The 18,921-nt window shown below is 45.9% G+C and overlaps 1 protein-coding gene across 33 annotated transcripts in view; it reads left to right on the top strand.

Moving 5' to 3' along the window:
• NAP1L4 (nucleosome assembly protein 1 like 4) overlaps positions 1 to 17,810 on the top strand; it is a 48,005-nt gene extending 30,195 nt beyond the window's left edge. For 21 of the 33 annotated variants that reach the window (XM_003312862.6, XM_009459709.5, XM_009459718.5 and 18 more), the window contains 7 exons: positions 2,370 to 2,509; positions 3,735 to 3,880; positions 6,495 to 6,517; positions 7,620 to 7,739; positions 10,459 to 10,488; positions 10,953 to 11,009; positions 16,603 to 17,810. In XM_003312862.6, the coding sequence (XP_003312910.1) occupies positions 2,370 to 2,509; positions 3,735 to 3,880; positions 6,495 to 6,517; positions 7,620 to 7,739; positions 10,459 to 10,488; positions 10,953 to 11,009; positions 16,603 to 16,641 (555 nt within the window). In that variant the 3' untranslated portion in view covers positions 16,642 to 17,810. Of the gene's footprint in view, positions 1 to 2,369; positions 2,510 to 3,734; positions 3,917 to 6,494; positions 6,518 to 7,619; positions 7,740 to 7,855; positions 7,966 to 10,458; positions 10,489 to 10,952; positions 11,010 to 13,002; positions 13,041 to 16,602 lie in introns of all 33 variants that reach the window. The other 12 variants (XM_063783737.1, XM_009459715.5, XM_063783738.1 and 9 more) reach the window with 5 other exon arrangements.
• The last annotated feature ends 1,111 nt before the right edge of the window (positions 17,811 to 18,921 follow it).

Genomic DNA, 18,921 nt, shown 5'->3' with positions numbered 1-18,921 from the left:
CCATTGTAAATTGTTGCATTATGATCAGTATACTTGAACCCAAATTTGTGTTAAATTAAATGTTTGATGGTTTCCTTAGTTTAGATTCCTTGCAGTGTACTTACCAGTCAAAGAAGATGAAGCTTTAGAAGGCCCAAAGGTCGTTCAGTTGGGATTACAGACATGAGCCATTCAGGCCCTGCCTAATTTTGCATTTCTTTAGTTGCTTGTAAGATTGAGCATGGTTAGCATATTTATGGCTTACCTGGCTGTGGTGCGTGTGTGAATGAAGCAGTCTTATTTTCAAGCCACTTTTCATTTGGGCAGTTAAACAGTTTCTTGAATCATCTTCAGTTGTCTTTGGGTTACTCTTGACTGAACAAAGGCAGAGGGGAGAGAAAAAAGGAAAATAGGAAGAAATATGAATCTATCTATAGAAAAGTAGGCTGGGTGTGGTAGCTCATGCCTGTAATCCCAGCACTTTAGGAGGCCAAGGTGGGAGGATTGCTTGAGCCCAGGAGTTTGAGACCAGCCTGGGCAACATAGGGAGAATTGGTCTTTAAAAGAGAAAGTAAAAAGGAGAGGAAAAAATGAGTAGGACATGGTGAAGGACCACAAGTCTAATAGTACTATTTGTTTTATTGGGGCCACCCCGTGCGCTGGGTTGGTTGTCCACACTGTGGTCACAGCCTTAAACAGTTCTGGAATCATAGCAGTCTCTCCATTGGTTGGCTACTTGTCTTCCCTCTTTATGTTGTTGTTGTTTTTTTTTTTTTTTTTTTTTTTTTTTTTTTTAAGCCGTGGAGGGTTGGGAGAGAAATAGGCATTTTATTTGATGCTGATTCCCTGTAGCTGCCTCTTCCTTTCCTTGTGATTTTTGCCAGGCAGGTGACTGGCCTTTCGTTTGTGTGGTTCATCTGCAGTGCCCTACCCCCTTCCTTTGCTCTTGCCAAGGCCAGTGGAGAGCTCCTAGCCAGATCCTGCTGTCATCCCTTCTAGAAACCGACTAGACTGTCTCCTTGATCCTGACTTCCTAAGCCCTCATGCCCCGCCTCCTCCGCCACCTTTCTTTGAAAGTTGTTTTTTCACTTCTCCTTTGTGCAAGTGGTTTGTTTGAATGTATAAACTTTTTTTGCTGTATATATATTTTTAGTCCTCTTAATTTCCCCTCCGTTGATGGTTTTACCATTACAATGAAAATGGAAACAGCTAACATTTAGCCAGCCTTGCCCATAAACCCGGCTCTAAGTGATACAGATTAACCATCAAGGCAGCTCCTAGAGAAGGGAGAGAGTTATTTCCAGTGTACAGATGAGGAAACTAAAGCACGGAGACGTTGAGTAGCTTCCGCGAGTTGCCTAGCAGTGTAGGCAGAGATGGGATTTGAATCCAGGCTGTCTGAGCGTAGAACTGGTCTTGTAAACTGTCTATAAATTACTCAACCAAGCGCATCTTCCATGTTTTTCTTCTATAAATAGGGATGAGGTCAGTGTCTTTGCACATATCGATGCATCCATCCAGGTATTTTTCTCAAATAGAACAAATTCCTCAAAATAGAATTACTGAGTCAGGGAATATGCCTTTTAATTTATTTTTTTTTTGATATTGCCAAATTGTCCTTCATAAAATCTGTCGACAGTATATGAGTGTGCTCAGTACCCCAAAATCCTGGCTGGGTCTACATATTTTTGTACATTTTGCCCCAAAGAAAGGCATCTCATTTTGGTGTTCATGTGTTTTGTTACTCGTGAGCATGAATGCCTTGTTGCTGCTGTTGGTTGTTCTATGCCTGCATTCATGTTTACATCCTTTTTCCCGGTGTGCTCACGTCTCTTCCAGGTCTGTAGTGTGCTTTGTAAGTGAGGGATGAGCTTTCTGTCCTTGTAGAGATTTGTCCTTTTCTCCACCCACCTCCCGGGAGAAAAGCTGTGGGTCACTGCTTTCACTGCACAGCACAGAGTAGAGACCCTGGCTTCCCCCAGCAGGGTGGGGGCTGGGGCTTAGGCTGAGCGGAAAAGGACAGGAGGAGGATGGACTGCTGGTCCCCTTACTTTCCCCTAGTCACCTTCCCTCCTTCCAGGAAGCAAGGGCTGGGAGCAGCTAAGAGAAGCTAGGATTCCTTAGGAGAGCTTGACGCCTATTGGTGAGGAGGCATTGGAGGGGGAACATGCCCCTTACTCATGAACTGAACAGATATTTCCCGCCAGTCCATCATTGGTTTTTTTAACCTCACGCTGATCTTTTTTGCGGTGGAGAAGTTTTTCTTGTTCCATGGCCCTATCTGTTGAGCTTTCCCAAAATAGCTTCTAGTAAGTGTTGTGTACTCCAAGCAATCTGTCCTCGTTATTTTTCTATTTTAACTGGTGCTTACTCTGAATTTCTACTTTTAGTCTTTTGTGTTAGAGTTCCACTTTGAACCCAACGACTACTTTACCAACTCAGTCCTGACAAAAACCTACAAGATGAAATCAGAACCAGATAAGGCTGATCCCTTTTCCTTTGAAGGTCCTGAGATTGTGGACTGTGACGGGTAAGAAAAAGTCATTCTACCTTGTTTTTCTGAAACAAAATCAAAAGATAATTTTGTAACTTGATGGGTAAGATAGAAGTAAGGAATAAAGTACAGTCTTGAGTCTGCTTAAAAGCCTAAAAGCCTGGTAGATGGATATTTCAATAGTCTTTCAGTTTGGGAATGCTCGTAGTGCAGAACTTGGAGATGGCGGCTGAACCTGGGAAATGAGTCACGTGGTTGCACATGCAAGCCTTTGGGATAGTGCCCTGTTTCTTCATTTTAATGAAAGTATTGGGTTCTCTAGACATCGTGAATTGAAGTTCTTAAAATTGAATCCATGGATTACCCTCAGCAAATAAATACTTATTGAATGAATGAGTCTGAGTCCAGGGCTATATTGATCAGCTGATTGCTTTGGAAATAGGTGGGGGCAGCATAGCTGTTGTTTGACTCACTGATTTCAGTCTTTATAAATCACTAAAGAGAGAATTTGGTTTAGAATTAATTTCTCCAGGTTGGGTTGACTGAGAAATGGTTTTAGTCTTGACTTGAAACAATTATGTTTATTTACCAGAACTAAGTAGTAATTGTTAATTCAGGACTTTATTAAAGTCCTGCTGGAGTAATTTAGAAAGATGATTTTCCAGGGCCAGGCCATCATGTGAGAAAAAGGCCTGGCCTTTCCGAGCATGTTCTTAAGCGGGCAGTATTGAGATCTGCCAGGTGTTGCCTGGGTCTGTGGTGATTGTGTGTTAGAGAGAGCGTGCTGTGCTCAGCCCTCGCCAGCATCCCTGGGGCTGGAGTGGTCTGCACTGGCCATCAGTATTCCCGGTGGCCACCTCTTTCCTTTTTTCAGCTTGTCGTGCTCAGTTGGCTGCTTTGAACAGCAGCAACTCCTCCTTCCTTGGGAAACCGCGGACAAGTTCTTGTGCATCATGCAGACTTGACGGGGCTTTGCCACAGAATATACATTTCAGAGTCCTGATGAAATGTCTTGGGAAAATAATACCATTGTTCCAGAAGTCTGAAGTTCCAGTGGTCACACCCAAGTTGAAAGAGGACCAGGCTGTTTCTCTTTTTGCCAACCTCCAGATGAACTTCATGGGCCATTGTATTTGGTTTGCAGATTGGTTTTATTTAGTTTTCCAGGTTTGGCATAGAGCTGTGGTTTGCTTCCTGCATGCATTTGTAATGGATTTTTCTCATGGATTGTGTGTTCATGACAGCTGTCTTGTCCTGGTAGGTGTACTATTGACTGGAAGAAAGGAAAGAATGTTACTGTCAAAACCATCAAGAAAAAGCAGAAGCATAAGGGTCGAGGCACTGTTAGAACAATTACGAAACAAGTACCCAATGAGTCCTTTTTCAACTTCTTCAATCCATTGAAAGGCAAGTCTGTTGGTTGTTAATATTCATTATGTTCTTGTATAAAATAATTTTGGTCACCTGATAGATTCCTAACACCCAGAGACTTTAGTCCTGTTTTTTCAGGCAAGTGTGGTCAGTAGGGGCACATTGCTGTGTCCCAGGCTGTTCTGTTGGTGCGCTGGCAAGTTTATCGTGGGGGGCAGTAAGAGTAGGATTGTCATCTTCTGCAGGAAAGGGAAGAGCTTTACTCTGCTTGGCTGTAGCCCAGGCAAAAACTTGCAGTTCTGTTTTAAGAAAACTGAATCGAGTATTTGCACCTGGGCTGCTTCCTCACTTGGACACCTGGAGCACCCTTCTCCACCAGCTGGCATTTCTGCCCCGCTGTTGTGTCTGGTTTGCACCCCCCGGGGACCACTCCCAGCCTCGGAGAGCTGCTGGGTTTGCTCTGCAGGTACCTGTTACTGCTGTACGCTGGTTCTAGTTGTGCTGCTTTTGGATCATCTGTTTAGTCCCCCTTTTCTTGTAATTTTTTATGCATAATTTGATAGAATTTTTTGGAATTTATATATTGTAAGAAACACAAGTAGTTGGGACTTTCATTTTTGAAAAACATTGGCAGAATCACAGCTTGGAAGCTGATTCTTTTTATTTATTTATTTTTTAAATTTTCCTAAGTGGTAAAATAAAGATGAGACCTTTGAGCTAGTAAAGGTTGACCAATTGATTTTAAGAGTAAATTTCTTGGGATTTTTCATATAATTTCCTAATCGTGAGAAAATGTGAAGGTCAAGCGACTTGTCAGTGTTAAAATATCCATATTCTCTTTAGTTTCCATGAACTAAAACATAATTTGAAGTGAAGAGATGCCAGCCCCTGCTGCAGATAATCAGTGAGTGAGTGTTTGTATGTGGGGCCACAGGGCGGATCTCTTCTCCAGTCTGAGTGGTTGATTTTTTGATTTTGTCTCTGAGCTTGGCACCCTTATTTATCAAGCTGCCCTTCAGAGTTCAGTCCATTATTTTAATTGTGGTGCCTATTTTCTGCAATTAGACTTTGAACCTAGAAGATGCAAATACATACGGTTTGGGGAATGAGAGCAGTCATATATTTAGATATTACATTTCCTTTTTTTGGAAGATTCCTTTTAGACACTTGGGTTGGGCATACTGGAGATTGTGAATTCAGCGTGAAGAAGGGAGGCTTTAATTTCTGGAATCACTTTGTGTAGGAAGTTTTCTTAAAACTGATTTAAAAATAATTTTTAGGATAAAAATGGAGTTGATAATGGACTCAAGGGAATTTTTAAGTGTTTTTTTTTTTAGGTTCTAAAACTTTTAGGGTATGATGGTTGCACAACTCTAAAATTAACGTACTGAAAGTCATAAAGTTGTACATTTAGAGTGTATGCCTTTTAATGGTATGTAAATCCCATCAGTAAAGCCACTTTTAAAGTAATCAAACACATAATACCAAATGGTAAGTGCTTTGAAAAAAAATTGAGGATGGCTGCGGAATAGGTAATGGGGTAGTGAAGGAACAGACAAAATGGACTCCTGTGGTGTGAAGTGAAGGAGGCATTAGCTAGTGAGTCCAGCTCCTTCTTTGTCCTTAAAACTGCAAAGCCAGTCCAGAAGTATGAGTGCTCAGAGTCCTTGTGCTGATTCATGACTTGGGCCAGAGTGCCCTGGGGAGCATGCTGCTCCAGCATTTAGACACCCAGCCATGCTCCTAACCCATGTCTAAAACCCCTGGGTGATGCTGGCACACCGAGGCTTGGGAAGTCTGCCTCACTCTTGGGTGGTGTTTACGCACCCAACATTCATGTCTCAGCAGCGAACAGCAAGTGCTGCCAGGGTTGTGGTCGCTTAATGGGAAGGGAGACTCAGAGAGGAGAGCCCAGTGAAGATTGAAAAGGCAGGTATGAGACTAAGCAGAGTAAACATTCAACTCCTGATGAAGGTCAGGGTCTTGTAGTAAATGTTTCTAAAATCAGGGGGTTGGATCTTGTACCATTTGAACGTTGCACAGCTTCATTGAGTGTGGTTAGAAGTCCCTATCTGTCTTGGTGGGCTTAGCTCGTCTGAGCATCAGCTTTCGCTGAGGAATTGCGCCACTCTACAGGGGCCCCTGGTGGGCATTCCAGCACTCTCCAAACAAACAGAAATGCAGTTTCAGTCTCGCTGAGTTGCAGTGCCTTAGTAACACTCACAGCTTATAAGGCTTAAGGACTTTCTCTTTCCTGCACCATCATGTATAGTTCTGCGGGACATGAGTTAAGTGTCCCCATAAAGCACAAATGCACTGAATGGCCACAGCCTGGGGGCTGTTTGCCATTCCTCCTGTTAATATATTAACTCTCTCAAAATGATCTTCTCAAGCTTGAGTGCCAGCCCATCGCACATGATGGAGGAGGAGAAGGGAGGGGGGCATAGAGGCACTCAGGCCAGCTTCAGAAGTGGTGGATGGAGCTTGCAAAGATGTCTGTGAGGAGATGCAAGGCTTTGGGGATTTCTGTTAAACCTCGAGGTGAGAAATGTTACATTTTATCTACCAGCACAGCTTCCTCCTGTGTGGGCTTTAAAATTCTGGGAGTTGTCACTGTAATTTAAATATGTTTTGTCTTTTCTTTTTCTAGCATCTGGGGATGGAGAATCACTGGTAAGATTTGTTGTTAATAGTCTTATTTTCCTGTTGAAGTCTCTCCTGAGTGAATGTCTACTTGTCTACTTGTTTAAAAAAGTCCAGTCCTGGCTGTGTGTGGACTGGGTATGCCAGTGATCTTAATGCTTTGGGAGGCTGAGGTGGGAGGACTGCACGAGTCCAGGAGTTTGAGACCAGCCTGGGCAACATAGCACAACCCCATCTCCACAAAAAATTAAAATCAAATAAATTAGCCAGCCGAACATGGTGGTTCACGCCCGTAATACCAGCACTGTGGGAGGCCAAGGTGGGTGGATCACCAGAGGTCAGGAGTTCAAGACCAGTCTGGTCAACATGGTGAAACCCCGTTTCTGCTTAAAATACCAAAAAAAAAAAAAAAAAAAAAAATTAGTTGGACACGGTGGCAGCACCTGTAATCTCAGCTACTCAGGAGGCTCAAGCAGGAGAATCACTTGAACCCAAGAGGAGGAGGTTGCAGTGAGCTGAGATTGCACCACCGTATTCCATTGGGCGACAGAGCAAGACTCCGTCTCAAAAGATAAAATAATAAATTAGCTGGACATGGTGGTGCACTGTGTAGTTCCAGGGTCGCTGGGGCCCAGGAGCGTGAGGCTGGAGTGAGCTGTGATTGCACCACTGCCCTCCAGCCTGGGTGATAGAATAAGACCCTGTCTCTTAAAAATAAAAAAAATCCATTTCTGTTTCCTAAAACTCTGGGATTAATTTGAAATCATTACACATCTAAGTAAAAGTATGTGTTTCATATGTTGATTTCAGTAGCAAATGTGCAGTGCTTTAATACTGCCTGTTTCCCATATGTGAGACTGATACCGCCTACTCTGGGTGAGACCTTTCGACAAGTTGTGGAGCTGTAGGGCCCTCACTTCCCACTTTCTCTGCCATTTTGCTTCAGTAGCTCTTTAAAGCTACTTAAAGTTGTTTTAAAGGGGCTTTGAGTGTCTAGTGGCTGTCCCCCAGCAGTGCAGGAGTTTGGTGTTTTAAGTCAAGTAAATCAAAAGTGAGGGGCTGAGATTTGGCTGAGGGTGGTGAATTTTTTATCCCATTAAAATGAGTTAACATGTGGGTTTTTCCTCCTCAGGATGAAGATTCTGAATTCACATTAGCCTCTGATTTTGAAATTGGACACTTTTTCCGTGAGCGGATAGTCCCGCGGGCTGTGCTGTACTTCACTGGGGAGGCCATAGAAGATGATGACAATGTATGAGGCTCGGGGAAGGGGGGCTTCCACCTGGGTGCTTATCTCTGTTGGTGCAGAGTGGCCCTGAATTGTGGCTTAGGAAACCCCCATGCCTAATCTTTTTATTACATCATCAGCCAGATATGTAGTCCAAGCTGCTGTCCTTGTTGTGGGGGGAATATGCTTGAAGAGGAGAAGTCTGAGGAGCAGAGCAGGAAAAGCAGGTGTCTGTGAAGCAGTTTCAGAGGTGATTGCCAGTTTCCTATGTGAGCCCTGCCTAGTGACTCAACAATATTCTCTCAAAACCTAAGCTTCAGGGAACTTCTGAACACAGGGAAAATCTCTTTTATGGAGGTCTGGCCACAACAAACATTTATTGACAGTGGACTCATGCTAGCCTGTGGTTCATCAACCCAAAAGAAATCGAAATTCCTGAACTTCTATCTAATTAGGTAAAAAGGAAAAAAAAGAAACCCGTGCTCCCCAAGAAAACAACAAGATTGCATGTCACTTTCCTTTCTGGGCTTGAGGGAAGCCAGCTCTTCCACAGTCAGAACTTGCGGGTGCACAGCCCAAGTACCGCTTAGAAACTCCCATCCTCACCAAGGCTCAAGCAGCTTCAAGTCTTCTTGATCTGTGGAAAATAAAGTTTTGTTTTATAGAATGTTACTGGAAGTATGTTCTAGATGATACTCTCTTTCTTGTGGAGCTCTTAGGTTTCTTTTCTTAGAAGGTCTGGTCTGTTGGGGCTTCAGACAGGGCGGCAAGAGCTTAGGTGGGTTCAAGGGCCTTAGCCCCCTGTGGCAGTAAAGGCCAACATCTCCTCACACCTCTCCCATTGTACTGAGTTCCACCAGTGGGGAGAATAGGCCAGCGTGCTCTTTATCAGCTGTTAGGTCTTAAGACTGTTCATTTAACTTCTAAAACTCAACTTGCTGGCTCATCCCTAGGCTGGGAGGTGATTGCAGGTCAGGGAACATGGACAGTCAGGTAGCTGCCAAGACATAGTTTTACAAATTCTAGACCAGCACTTTCCAGTAGAACTTTCTCTGTTGATGGAACTGTCCTCTGCCTGCTTGGTCCAGCGCAGTAGGACTGACCACTTGAGGACTTGAAATATGGCTGCTGAGACTGAAGAACTGAACGTTTCATTTACCTTAGTTTAAGTTTAAATAGTGAGCTAAGGGCTAGTGGCTACACATTGGAAAGCTTATCTGAAATTGTTTTGATCATACACCCGTCAGTTTAAAGGACTTGAATATGCATGTGTGCTATTTGCTTACTTATATGCGGTATCTGTACTGCTGGTGAGCACTGTGCCACATTTGCTTATAGTACATGTGCGTTTCATTCATAATACGTTCAGCACAGGTACTACTGATGAGCAGTGTCAGTTAGAGGCTAGAAGTGCCAGCTCAGATGAGACTGCTCAGACTCGCATCCCCATTCTCCCTTTAGTAGCTCCACCACATCCTTGAGCTTCGGTTTCCTCAGCTGTAAGTAGAGGTCATGGTAAAGACTCTGGTTACTTGTTAAGCCCTTAACATAGCACCTGGCACAGAGCAATGACTCAGTAAGTGTTGGCATAAAAAGTGTTTTACTAATGTTACTTTCTAGACCGTACCCCAACACTAGAAAGTTGTTGGAGGAGGAGGTGAATGTGGGAACCCTGGTCTTGTCTTCTCTGCACGTGGGAGCTCCTGCTGTGCCCAGGTGGGCGATGCATCTGGAGCAGCCCCTGTGCACAGCCCCTTAAGGGCAAAATGCTGTCCTTAGAGCCTTGGAATAGGCCCTGGAGCCTGCTGGAGGCTCGTTGGATCTGACGTGAAATGGAAGAATATTGAGAAGCCTTTCCCTGCCTGATGCCAGTTAGGGTCCTTAGAGCGGAAGGGCGCTGCACTGTGGCCACATCTCATCCTGGCTGCTGCGTGGCGCCAGGAGGCTGTGCACACTGTGTGAACTCCACACCAGCACAGTAGGGTCCTTCTAAGTTCCACCGAAGTTGGCTCTAAGCGATACATGGTGAGAGCTCAACAAAACGGGAAATGTTGATAAATGAAGCTGCATTTTCATGTACTACCCTCGTTATGCAACCAGTAGTGATAAGGTGGTTTTGCTTTTGGTGTAAGTCTCATGTTTGAAACTTGATTTTTAGTCTGACCAATGATGTATTTGGATGTAGGAGAAACTGATTCAAGACAATTGACTAATGGTGGAGGTTCACCTTTGAGCACCTTATTGATCACTTTAAAGATTAAACACCAAAGTTTTAATATATTTCTACTAAGGTTTCTTTTCCCTTTGTATGAGATGTAAAATGATACCCAGATTCCTGTATCCAATAACATTATGCTGCTGGTTCGATCAGCCTTGTAGAAAATTTAAGGAAAACAAATTCATCAGTTTACAAAAATCTTTTCCTGTGTGCCTGCTCCTCGGTGTGAGAACAGCCAGGGCAGAGCTGTGGTGCCAGGTTCCCAGCTGTGTCCAGGGTACACCCTGGCTGACCAGCTTCCTATCCTATTCCTTGTTTTGCGTGACTTTCAATTTCCTGGCATGCTTTTAAAATGCGCTGCACACAAGCAGATGGCTCCTCAGCCAAGCGAGGCCCAGCAGGCAGCGTGGCTGGACTTTCTGCTCCTCTTAGGCTTGGTCAGTGAGTCACTTGATGGGACTGGTGTCTTGGGCAGGCTGCTGTCATGTTTTGTAAACCTAAAAATGTTTTTCTGTGTTTTTCCAGTTTGAAGAAGGTGAAGAAGGAGAAGAGGAGGTAAGAGACAGGTTTATGCAGTGCCACTTACCTCCCTGAAGTTGTTTCTTTGGCTTTCTCTGCTTGAAGGTTATGGACTCACAGGGCTGTGTTAAACCCATTTTTTGTGACGCTGTCTTTGATTCTAAGAATGTTCTTAAAACACTAAGCAGAAATGCATAGCAAATGCTGTGACAGTTTCCATCGTTTTTGACCCTGCAGTTGGTTCATGAAAATGTATCTTAGAAAATAATCATTTAACAAAATCTACTTTTTCAGAATTTTGTTTCTTTCAGGGCTCTCTGTGAGAACAAAAAGATAGCTAGAAATAATTCTAAGTGTCCAAAGGAAGTGATGAGTCACTTGTGGGTAGCAGTAATTGATTTCCGTCTAAGGCAGTGTTTTGCTCCTTGTGTTTGTGGATTGTGAATGCCACAAGAGTTTAAATCTTGTCATTCCAGCTAATTCTCACTTTTTAAATACAGGAATTAGAAGGTGACGAGGAGGGAGAAGACGAGGATGATGCGGAAATTAACCCCAAGGTTGGTAACTTTGGGGCCACCCAGACCTACTTATTATGCTGCACTCTTAGACTTTTAAAAATGTTCCCCACTTTGAGGCAGTAGTGTTAACAATATTCATTATTCCCTAATTAGAAAGTTTAAAATGTGTCAGAAAAATAGTGGAATGATTATTCAGACACTGTGTATATAATTTGAGTGTTGAGTGTACATACTCAGTAGAAGCTTTTCCAGCTGTCTCAAGCTGTGTCTTATTTACATAGACTCCTCAGTAGAGCAACTTGACTTTCCAAATGTTTCATTCTTTTAAGGTAAGGTAATGATTTAACTGATAACATAAATAAACTTTTCTTTGTGCGTGTTTGGAAAAGGTGCAAAGAAGGGACTTTGGGGCTCTTTTTGTTAAGGAACAGAATAGTGGGATTGTGGGCATCATTTGACAGTTGCACTTGAGCTGAGCATGCCCAGATGATGTGTCTAGATATCTCATATGTCTCAGATAATTTAAAATAAATTGGAAAGGTTTACTAAAGAAAACTGAGTTGAAAATGAGTGGGCAACCCCATTAATTTTACCTGCAAATTTAGATTTTTATTTGTGGCCTCAGAGTAACTTAAATCAAGGTACTTTGACCATTTGGCACATTTTAAAATCAGAAGTGCTTAAATGTCATCCTACAGCATCATAAGAGTTTCTTCTTGTAAAACATGAAATGTGTAGTTCACTTGCCTCTTAAAATTAAGTATATTATGGGCTGTCAGAATACTAACGTTACCTGGTGTTTTTGTAATGTGTCTCTGTCCGACTAGACGTTTTTTGCTTGTTTTTACCCTTGTTTTTTGGAGGGTGCACTAAAAGCTGTCAGTGTGATATCCTGGCTCTGTCATCAGTTGGTTTAAACTGGCTGTTTCCATGAATGCATGTTCACAGTTGTGGTTCCTTCAAGGAAGGGATGGGAGAAGAGCTTTTAAAACTTTTTTGAGAATGTGTCTTGTAAAGACTACTCTGGGAATAATCTGCTCATGGAAATGTTCATCTTCTAAAGTTTGGCCTGTTGATGTGGGAGGACTCTGCTGAAAGCGTACCTGTGCGCAGCACCGTGGTGGGGGGCGGTGAGGGCTGCAGGAGACCAAGGCCTGGGTCTGCCTTGCGTGCATCACAGTGTGGGGACAGGGAAGGTGAGGGCTGTCAGTCAGCCAGTGAACAACGTTGGGTGAATAAATGCTGCCCATCACTGCTGTGCGGGGTGTCTGATGGACCCAAGGGCCACGTGTGTTTATTGGGCTGTGTTTCCGCCTTGTGGGCGCTGAATGGACACTTCTAAGGTTGTAGTTGTAAAGCAAGGACTGGGGTCACTTGGCAGGGCCACCTCCTCAGACTCCGTGCACAGCTGCCTCTGTCCTTGTTGCACTTGTATCTCCCCCTCCCTGTATTCTGTGCCTCAGCTTCTCTTTTCCTCCCCTCTGTTGTTTGTTCTGCTTTCTTCTGTCACCTTGGAGACCCTTGAGTCTCCTTTCACGTCCCAGGTTTCTAAAAGAGCATTCTCACCAGCCATTATAGAGAACATGGTGTGGTGGATTACACATGCCAACACCCCATGAGACCTTTGATAAACGGTTATGTTGGTTGGGGGAGAAGGGACTGAAAACATGTTCCGGCTAATGGTATGAATGAAATTCAGAGACGGCCAGGCATGTATGGCCGGGATAAGGCCAATCCTGCTGTCCCTGTCACATGCACCTTCCAGAGAGATGGGCAGTGTTAGAGTCTGTGCAAGCAAAAGAAAACAAGGAAGGAAGGGAGGTTTTAGTATTGGGAGCAGTCTGATAGAAGTGAAAATCATGCTTCTGCCCATTTTGAAAGTATGATCTAGTGTTGAAGTTGTTCACCCCGAGTTCAGTATCTTGCAGCCCTTTTGTATCATGAGAAATTGTGGCCGTTTCCTCCTGTATAATTTTGTGCATTTCATTTTCTTTCATGCTGACAGTTCCTTTCAATTTTTTTCCCCATTTAGGTGTAATTTTTGTCTGTTAATCATTCATACGTTTCTAGGTAAGGTGGAATTCCATTCATACCTAACTTCCAAACTTCTGATCTATACTTTATACAATGCATTGTTTTGACTTTGAATAAAGAGGGAGTTGCTGTCCAGGTACACTCACTGTGTCACAGGTTTGACATAGGTGTCTGTTACATGTACTTTTAAAATCAACGAACCAAACCTAGATTTGGTCCCTGCTTTCTGAGCCCAGTGTTTCTTGCAAACCAAGTAGCAAAGATGTAACTTGGGTGTAATTTTCATTGCTGATGGTACTGCTTTCCAGTAAGAGGGCCCTGGATGGTCAGCAGTCTGCACGGTGGCACACACAGGCCACCATAAGCAAGCAGTCCTTGCAGAGAGCATAACACACTGGGCTGTCCCAGCTGTGCTCAGAACACACACTGGCAGTTGAAATTGGCCCACTGTCATTACCAACACGTGTCTGTTGAATATCTATACTTTTTGAATTCATGTTTTGTGCAGACCAATAGGTACACAGAGGGGTAACAGCTTTTACTGTGCCAGCATTTTTTATCTGAAACATTAACTGGCATCTGTTTTGGTGTCAGCAGTAAAAAGTACTGTTGTGAGGTTGGTGCTAGTTGAATGAAGCAAGAACCAGTTGTAGATGAAAGTGAGTGTCAGTAAGCCTGGAAGCTGTTTCCCACCCCACTTTCTTCAGTCCCTGTAGCTCTACCCTGTCCTGGAATGCTGACAGGAGGCCGTAGCTAGACAGAGGCCCTTGCCCGTGACGAGACCTGTTCACTCGTGGCACTCGGGATGTAGTGGGAGAAAGCAGAGAGGTGGGGACAAGAGGTGCCATGAGGAACCCCACAACCATAGCAGGGCCTCTGCTTGCCGGGATAAGTAGGCACTCCGTTTTTAAGGGTCTCGTCACAGAACATCAGCATGATCCTGGCAGCCCATAGACCAGACGTCCTTGAGGTCTTAGCGCCACCGCCTCCCTGTCTTCCTCATGTAGGCTGCTCTCATGGGAAACTGATGGTACATAGGGCGGATGCAGCTCTTGGTACGATTTTGTTTTCCAGGGCCAGGTTTCAGAATATGCCTGTATGTTTAAAATTATGTCTAGCTGCCATTAATTCCTGTTGTCCCCGCATGTCTGAAGAACTTAGCCACTCTTATTCCACCTGTACCCTCACCCACTCCTCCCACGCCACCAGCTCTTTTGAAGAGAATCCTCGATGCGTGCCACCTATATGTATTTCAGTATGCATCCCTGGAAGAGAAGGGCAGGGTGCAACAGCAGCAACCCCCGAGGAGTGTCCCACTGAGGCCGCTGCCTCTTCAGCCATAGGGCTCTGGGCACTTGGGGCTTGTTCGCCAGCGCAGCTGTGGTCGAGTGTGTTTTAGTGGCATGTCTTTGTTGCCTTTCTCAGGTCGAGTGTTATCTGTTCAAACCCCACCTTTTAAATGGTCCCATGAGAGATGAGATTTTTTTCCTATTAGTTGGTACCTTTTAAAATGCCAACTCCTCCTCCCTTGATAATCTTAGCATTGATTAATGACTCAACCATCATTAAAATTTGTGACATGAGATAAAGGACGCTTCAGTTTGGGAGTTTAGGTATAGTTTTTTTTTTTCGGCATGTGTCACAAGCTAAAAACAATTGGTGTCTCTCATATGTAAAATTCACTTCTAAAACTCCTGTCAGTCACTTGCAGAAGCTCCAGTGTGCTGTGTGAGCACCAAAGCCTGGCAGGGGTGGGCCACATGCTGCCTTCCTTCCCAGAGGGGGCTGTGCCCTCTAGGCACAGGGGAGGCAGCTCTTCCCAGAGTCAGGTGCATGGCCTACTCCCCTCCAACAAGGCACTGGGTCATGACACCGGTCTTGAGAGAGTGTTCCATGTGGACTCTATTCCCTCTAGCAGTCTTCACCCAGGATATTGGTTTTATTTAGGACAGATGAATACTACTCGTGGTTGAAAATACCTATTACATCATTTCTGCAACTTAGGATAATTTAGATTTATTTCTGGTTGAGCATTCCAAATCTGGAATCCTCCCGTGAGCATTTTCTTTGTCTCGGGTTCCAGATTTTGGAGTATCTCAGATTTGGGATTTGGGATGCTCAATCTGTGGTAGGATAAATTATAAAGTCCTGTGTATGACATGACATAGTATTTGCATAATTTAAATGTACATAAAGATGGAGTCTGTCACCTTGTCACCAGCCCCAGTCTTCCCCGTCCCTGCACAGCTCCTTTACTGACATCCCATTTTCTAGGCGAGTCCCTTGGTGGAGGCACACTGCTTGTCCCACTCCTCCCCTCACTGCTCCTGCTCGGGGCGCCCTGCATCCCCCACACTCCTAAGGCCAGTGGCTCAGTGTTCTTGGCCACTACACTGGGCCACCTTCAGTCTACCCTTGAATGTCAGATTGACATGGCGAGGGTTTTTGGTCAGCCTCGTTTTGTCTTGGCCAGGCTCTTTGGGCAGCCTCTGGGGTGGCTGAGATTGGGAGCTTAGACCCCAGGGTTCAAGGTTATTGATTTTGTTTTTTGCATCTTTTACACATATTTTTTCGGCCATCCCTTAAATGTGATTTCCAAAAGAATGAACTGTAGCCTCAGCTTATACCGTGGAAGATATCATTTATGGTAACCCAGGGATCTTTTTGCCCCATACAGTACAAGTTCTTAGGTTCCATAGGCACGCTGGATTAAGAGCAATTTGTAATCTTAGCCAGAAATCATAGGTTACAGGTTCGTAAAGTTACTAGCGCAGAAGCATTAGCAAGATCGTGATGTATTTCTTAGGCTATTGTTGGCCTCCACACAAATTCATGGAGTTGCTGGATGTGGTTTAAAGGGTACAAGATCTCTGTGTTAGATAATATTGGAGTTAATCCATTCCTCTGGGAGGGGAATTGTGTGTCCCGGATGCCGTTACTGGAAGGATAGCATTGCCCCTTGGTGAGACTGTTAGGAGAGTGAAGGAGAGTGAGTGACAGATGGAGCTCTTGGGAGTGGCAGCTCATCATTTGTTGGTGCAGTACAGGCCACCAGAAGAGGATGGATCTGCCGGGGCGCTCCCTGGTAGTACAAAGAGCAGGAACCCGCTAGAGGAGAGATGTGCTTTCCATGAGCGCCAAGGGCCCAGCCTACCCCCAGACAGATATGCCCTTGAGAAGTGGGGACTGTTGGCACCAAGAGGGGTTGCCTCCGCGGTGGCCTTCCTGGGTGGAGCTGCCCGTGTTGAGCGCACTGTGCTCTGTGTGGGCAGGGGTTCCAGCTGCTTCCCAGCCCTTTCATGGGCAGCCCCCTGGAGCTCCACCATCCCAAGGAGCCCCAAAACCCTCCTGCTGAACATGCCATGAATTTGAATCCTTGAAGGCATAGATTTAAAAACAAAAAAAAACCCTGCTTTGACTGCAGGGTGGTAGGGGGAGTTAGCTTTGTTTTTGTCACTATTTTTAAAAGTATATTTGCAGTAACCATTTATTTCAATGAGAATGAACTCATTCAGTCTTGGCTTTCGTTGTTGATTGGAGCTAATTGGTGAATGGAGCTGGCTTTGCTCTCTACAAGCCTTGTCTTTTTCATTGACAGAAGGAACCCAGCCAGCCGGCGGAATGCAAGCAGCAGTAGGAAGCGGAGGCGGGTGCCTGGCAGACCGGCTGTCGGGACTCCAGGCCTGTGGGCGGGGCCTCGGTCCTTGCCGCAGCACAATCCCGTGGACAGAGCTTACTCCATCTAACTCGTTTTCAAGTGCATGATTTTCACTTTCACTTTTCCTTTTTCCTTATTATTTTGCTTAACTTGTACAGTGGCAACTGAAATGCATTTCAGAAATAGGAGGTTTCGTCCAGCACCCTCTGCAGCCTTGGTGCCTGTAGCTCTGGACTTCCCTGGGCCTTTCCCTGTGGGAGGGCCCTATAGACCACATCAGGGTGGGGTGGGGGTCACTTGGCAAAAAGGGCCGAGGTCTGGTGATGTGGTTCCCAGGATCTGGAACCTCTCCCACCCCTCCTGCAGTTGGACTGAATTCTTCCCTTTCATCCGAAGAAACCCACTTGCTGTTTCCAGCCGCTGAATCTGCTGAGTGTGCAGCCTGCATCACCTGCTGTATGCCGATCATCTCAGAAAGGGCTGTGTAGAGTAGGGCCCTGTTCTCCTTAGGATGTTGCTTCTTGATTTTTTTTTTTTTAGGGGTGGGTCAGGGTTGTGACACACCAGCCCAGGTGAGAGCTGCTGCGGGTCACCTCATATTTATTTATCCCTTCTTGCCTGTGAGGACTGCGGCTTTTCGCTGTGGCTCGTCCTTAACATTTCTGAACCACCTTGGTGCCCTGAGCAGGAAGATGTGCCACTTCCTAGCAGGAGCAAGGCCTGTGCGGAAGAAACGCTGCTCCCTGCCACCAGGGCTGAAGATGCGAGCCCGTCCTCATGACGCAGGTGCCACCCTGCTGCCGGAGCCGGGCTTCGGCAGTCTTCTCCACTGAGGGACTGGGCTGGGAAGTCCTGCGTTTCAGTTGAGCGTATGAGCGTCGAGTCCTGCTTTCTCAGTAGCCCCATTGCTGGGCCCCACCATTCATCCTGTCTGAAGGTCCTGGGTTTGGTGTGACCGCTTGGCGGCTGGTGGGTGGGGTTTTCAAGTGGGTGACGGCGCTCTCCGGCAGCCGGGGATGGCCGTGTCCGCACTGACCAGGCCTGTGGAGAGTGCTTGGCCTAACCTTAGAACACATTTGTAACTGAATACAGTGTTTTCAATTTGTACAGAATAGTTAGAATATTCTATTAAAGTGGTGAAACATTGAGTCAGCACTGTGCCATGTGGGTCTTTGCAGGGGAATGTGGTGGGGAAGGCTCAGATGTGCTGCACACCTGTTGGGCTCTGTTGAGCCCTGGGTATTGGTGGCTCCAAGACCGGTTGTACAGTTTACTTCTGAGGCCTTGAAAGCTCAGTTTGAGGCAGAGGCTGCTGTAGCCCCCCCACTACACCTAAGTTGCTGCTGTATGCAGGCAGCTTCACTGTGGGCCCAGGGGAAGACTGTTCCTGCCCCCAGGAGGGGATCATTTCTCAGAGTTAGTGGGACTGCGCTTTGTAGATCCAGAAGGCTCCAAGAGGAGAACTTCCTGATAAAGCCCATGTTAGGTGTGTTTGCTCTCTGAAGCTTTTTCCCGTGTCTCTTCCATACACAATGAGAGGAGGCACTCAACACCTGCTGCACCGGTACTTCCTGACCTGACCGTGGGAATCCCAGCCTTGGCAGCGCCGCCTGGTGAATGAAACGCTGTCATGAGAAGGCAGCCGTGGAGCTGGCTCATTGCTCCTCACGTGGCTGGCCCCGCCCTGCTGCCTCCAGCTCACCTGTGGGCTGCCTTCTCTCTCGGAGCAGCAGGAAGAGCAGGTGCAGGCTGGGAAGTGAATGCTTGCAGCATACCCCCAAGGGCTGGGGAGCCTGATGTCTGTGCTTCCTGTACCCGTTCCTCTGTCCCCATCCTGTGAAGTACCTGGGGGAGCTTGGTCTCAGGCTCCCCAGCCTCAGGGTGGCCCCATGGGTGAGCAGCACCCTGGCCTTACTTGGTCTGCCCAGGGTCAGACCCCATAATCCAAGGGGCATATGCTGTTTTGCAGTGACCCGCCCTTCAGCTGCGGAGACAGCCCTGCACACTGCCCTGTCCACTGGGTGCCCAGAGTGCCTTTTTAGGAAGGGCTCCACAGGCTTGGGGAGTGCCCCTCACTACCTAGCTGGGTGGTTTTAGATCAGATTTGCACTTTTCGATCAGATTTGCACAAGCAGGGGAAAGGGGATGTTAACATTGTGGCTTCTGGGGGTGGGGGTATCTGGATTTTCCCTTTTGAGTAAGAAGTGTGTGAGGACCCTGCACCCACCTGCGTGCATCCTTCACTGAGCTGGGTTCCTG

The sequence above is a fragment of the Pan troglodytes genome, chromosome 9, assembly GCF_028858775.2.
Source record: "Pan troglodytes isolate AG18354 chromosome 9, NHGRI_mPanTro3-v2.0_pri, whole genome shotgun sequence".
Taxonomy (NCBI): Eukaryota; Metazoa; Chordata; class Mammalia; order Primates; family Hominidae; genus Pan; species Pan troglodytes.
Note: the sequence above shows the minus strand (reverse complement) of the source record. Positions and strands in the feature narration are given on the sequence as shown.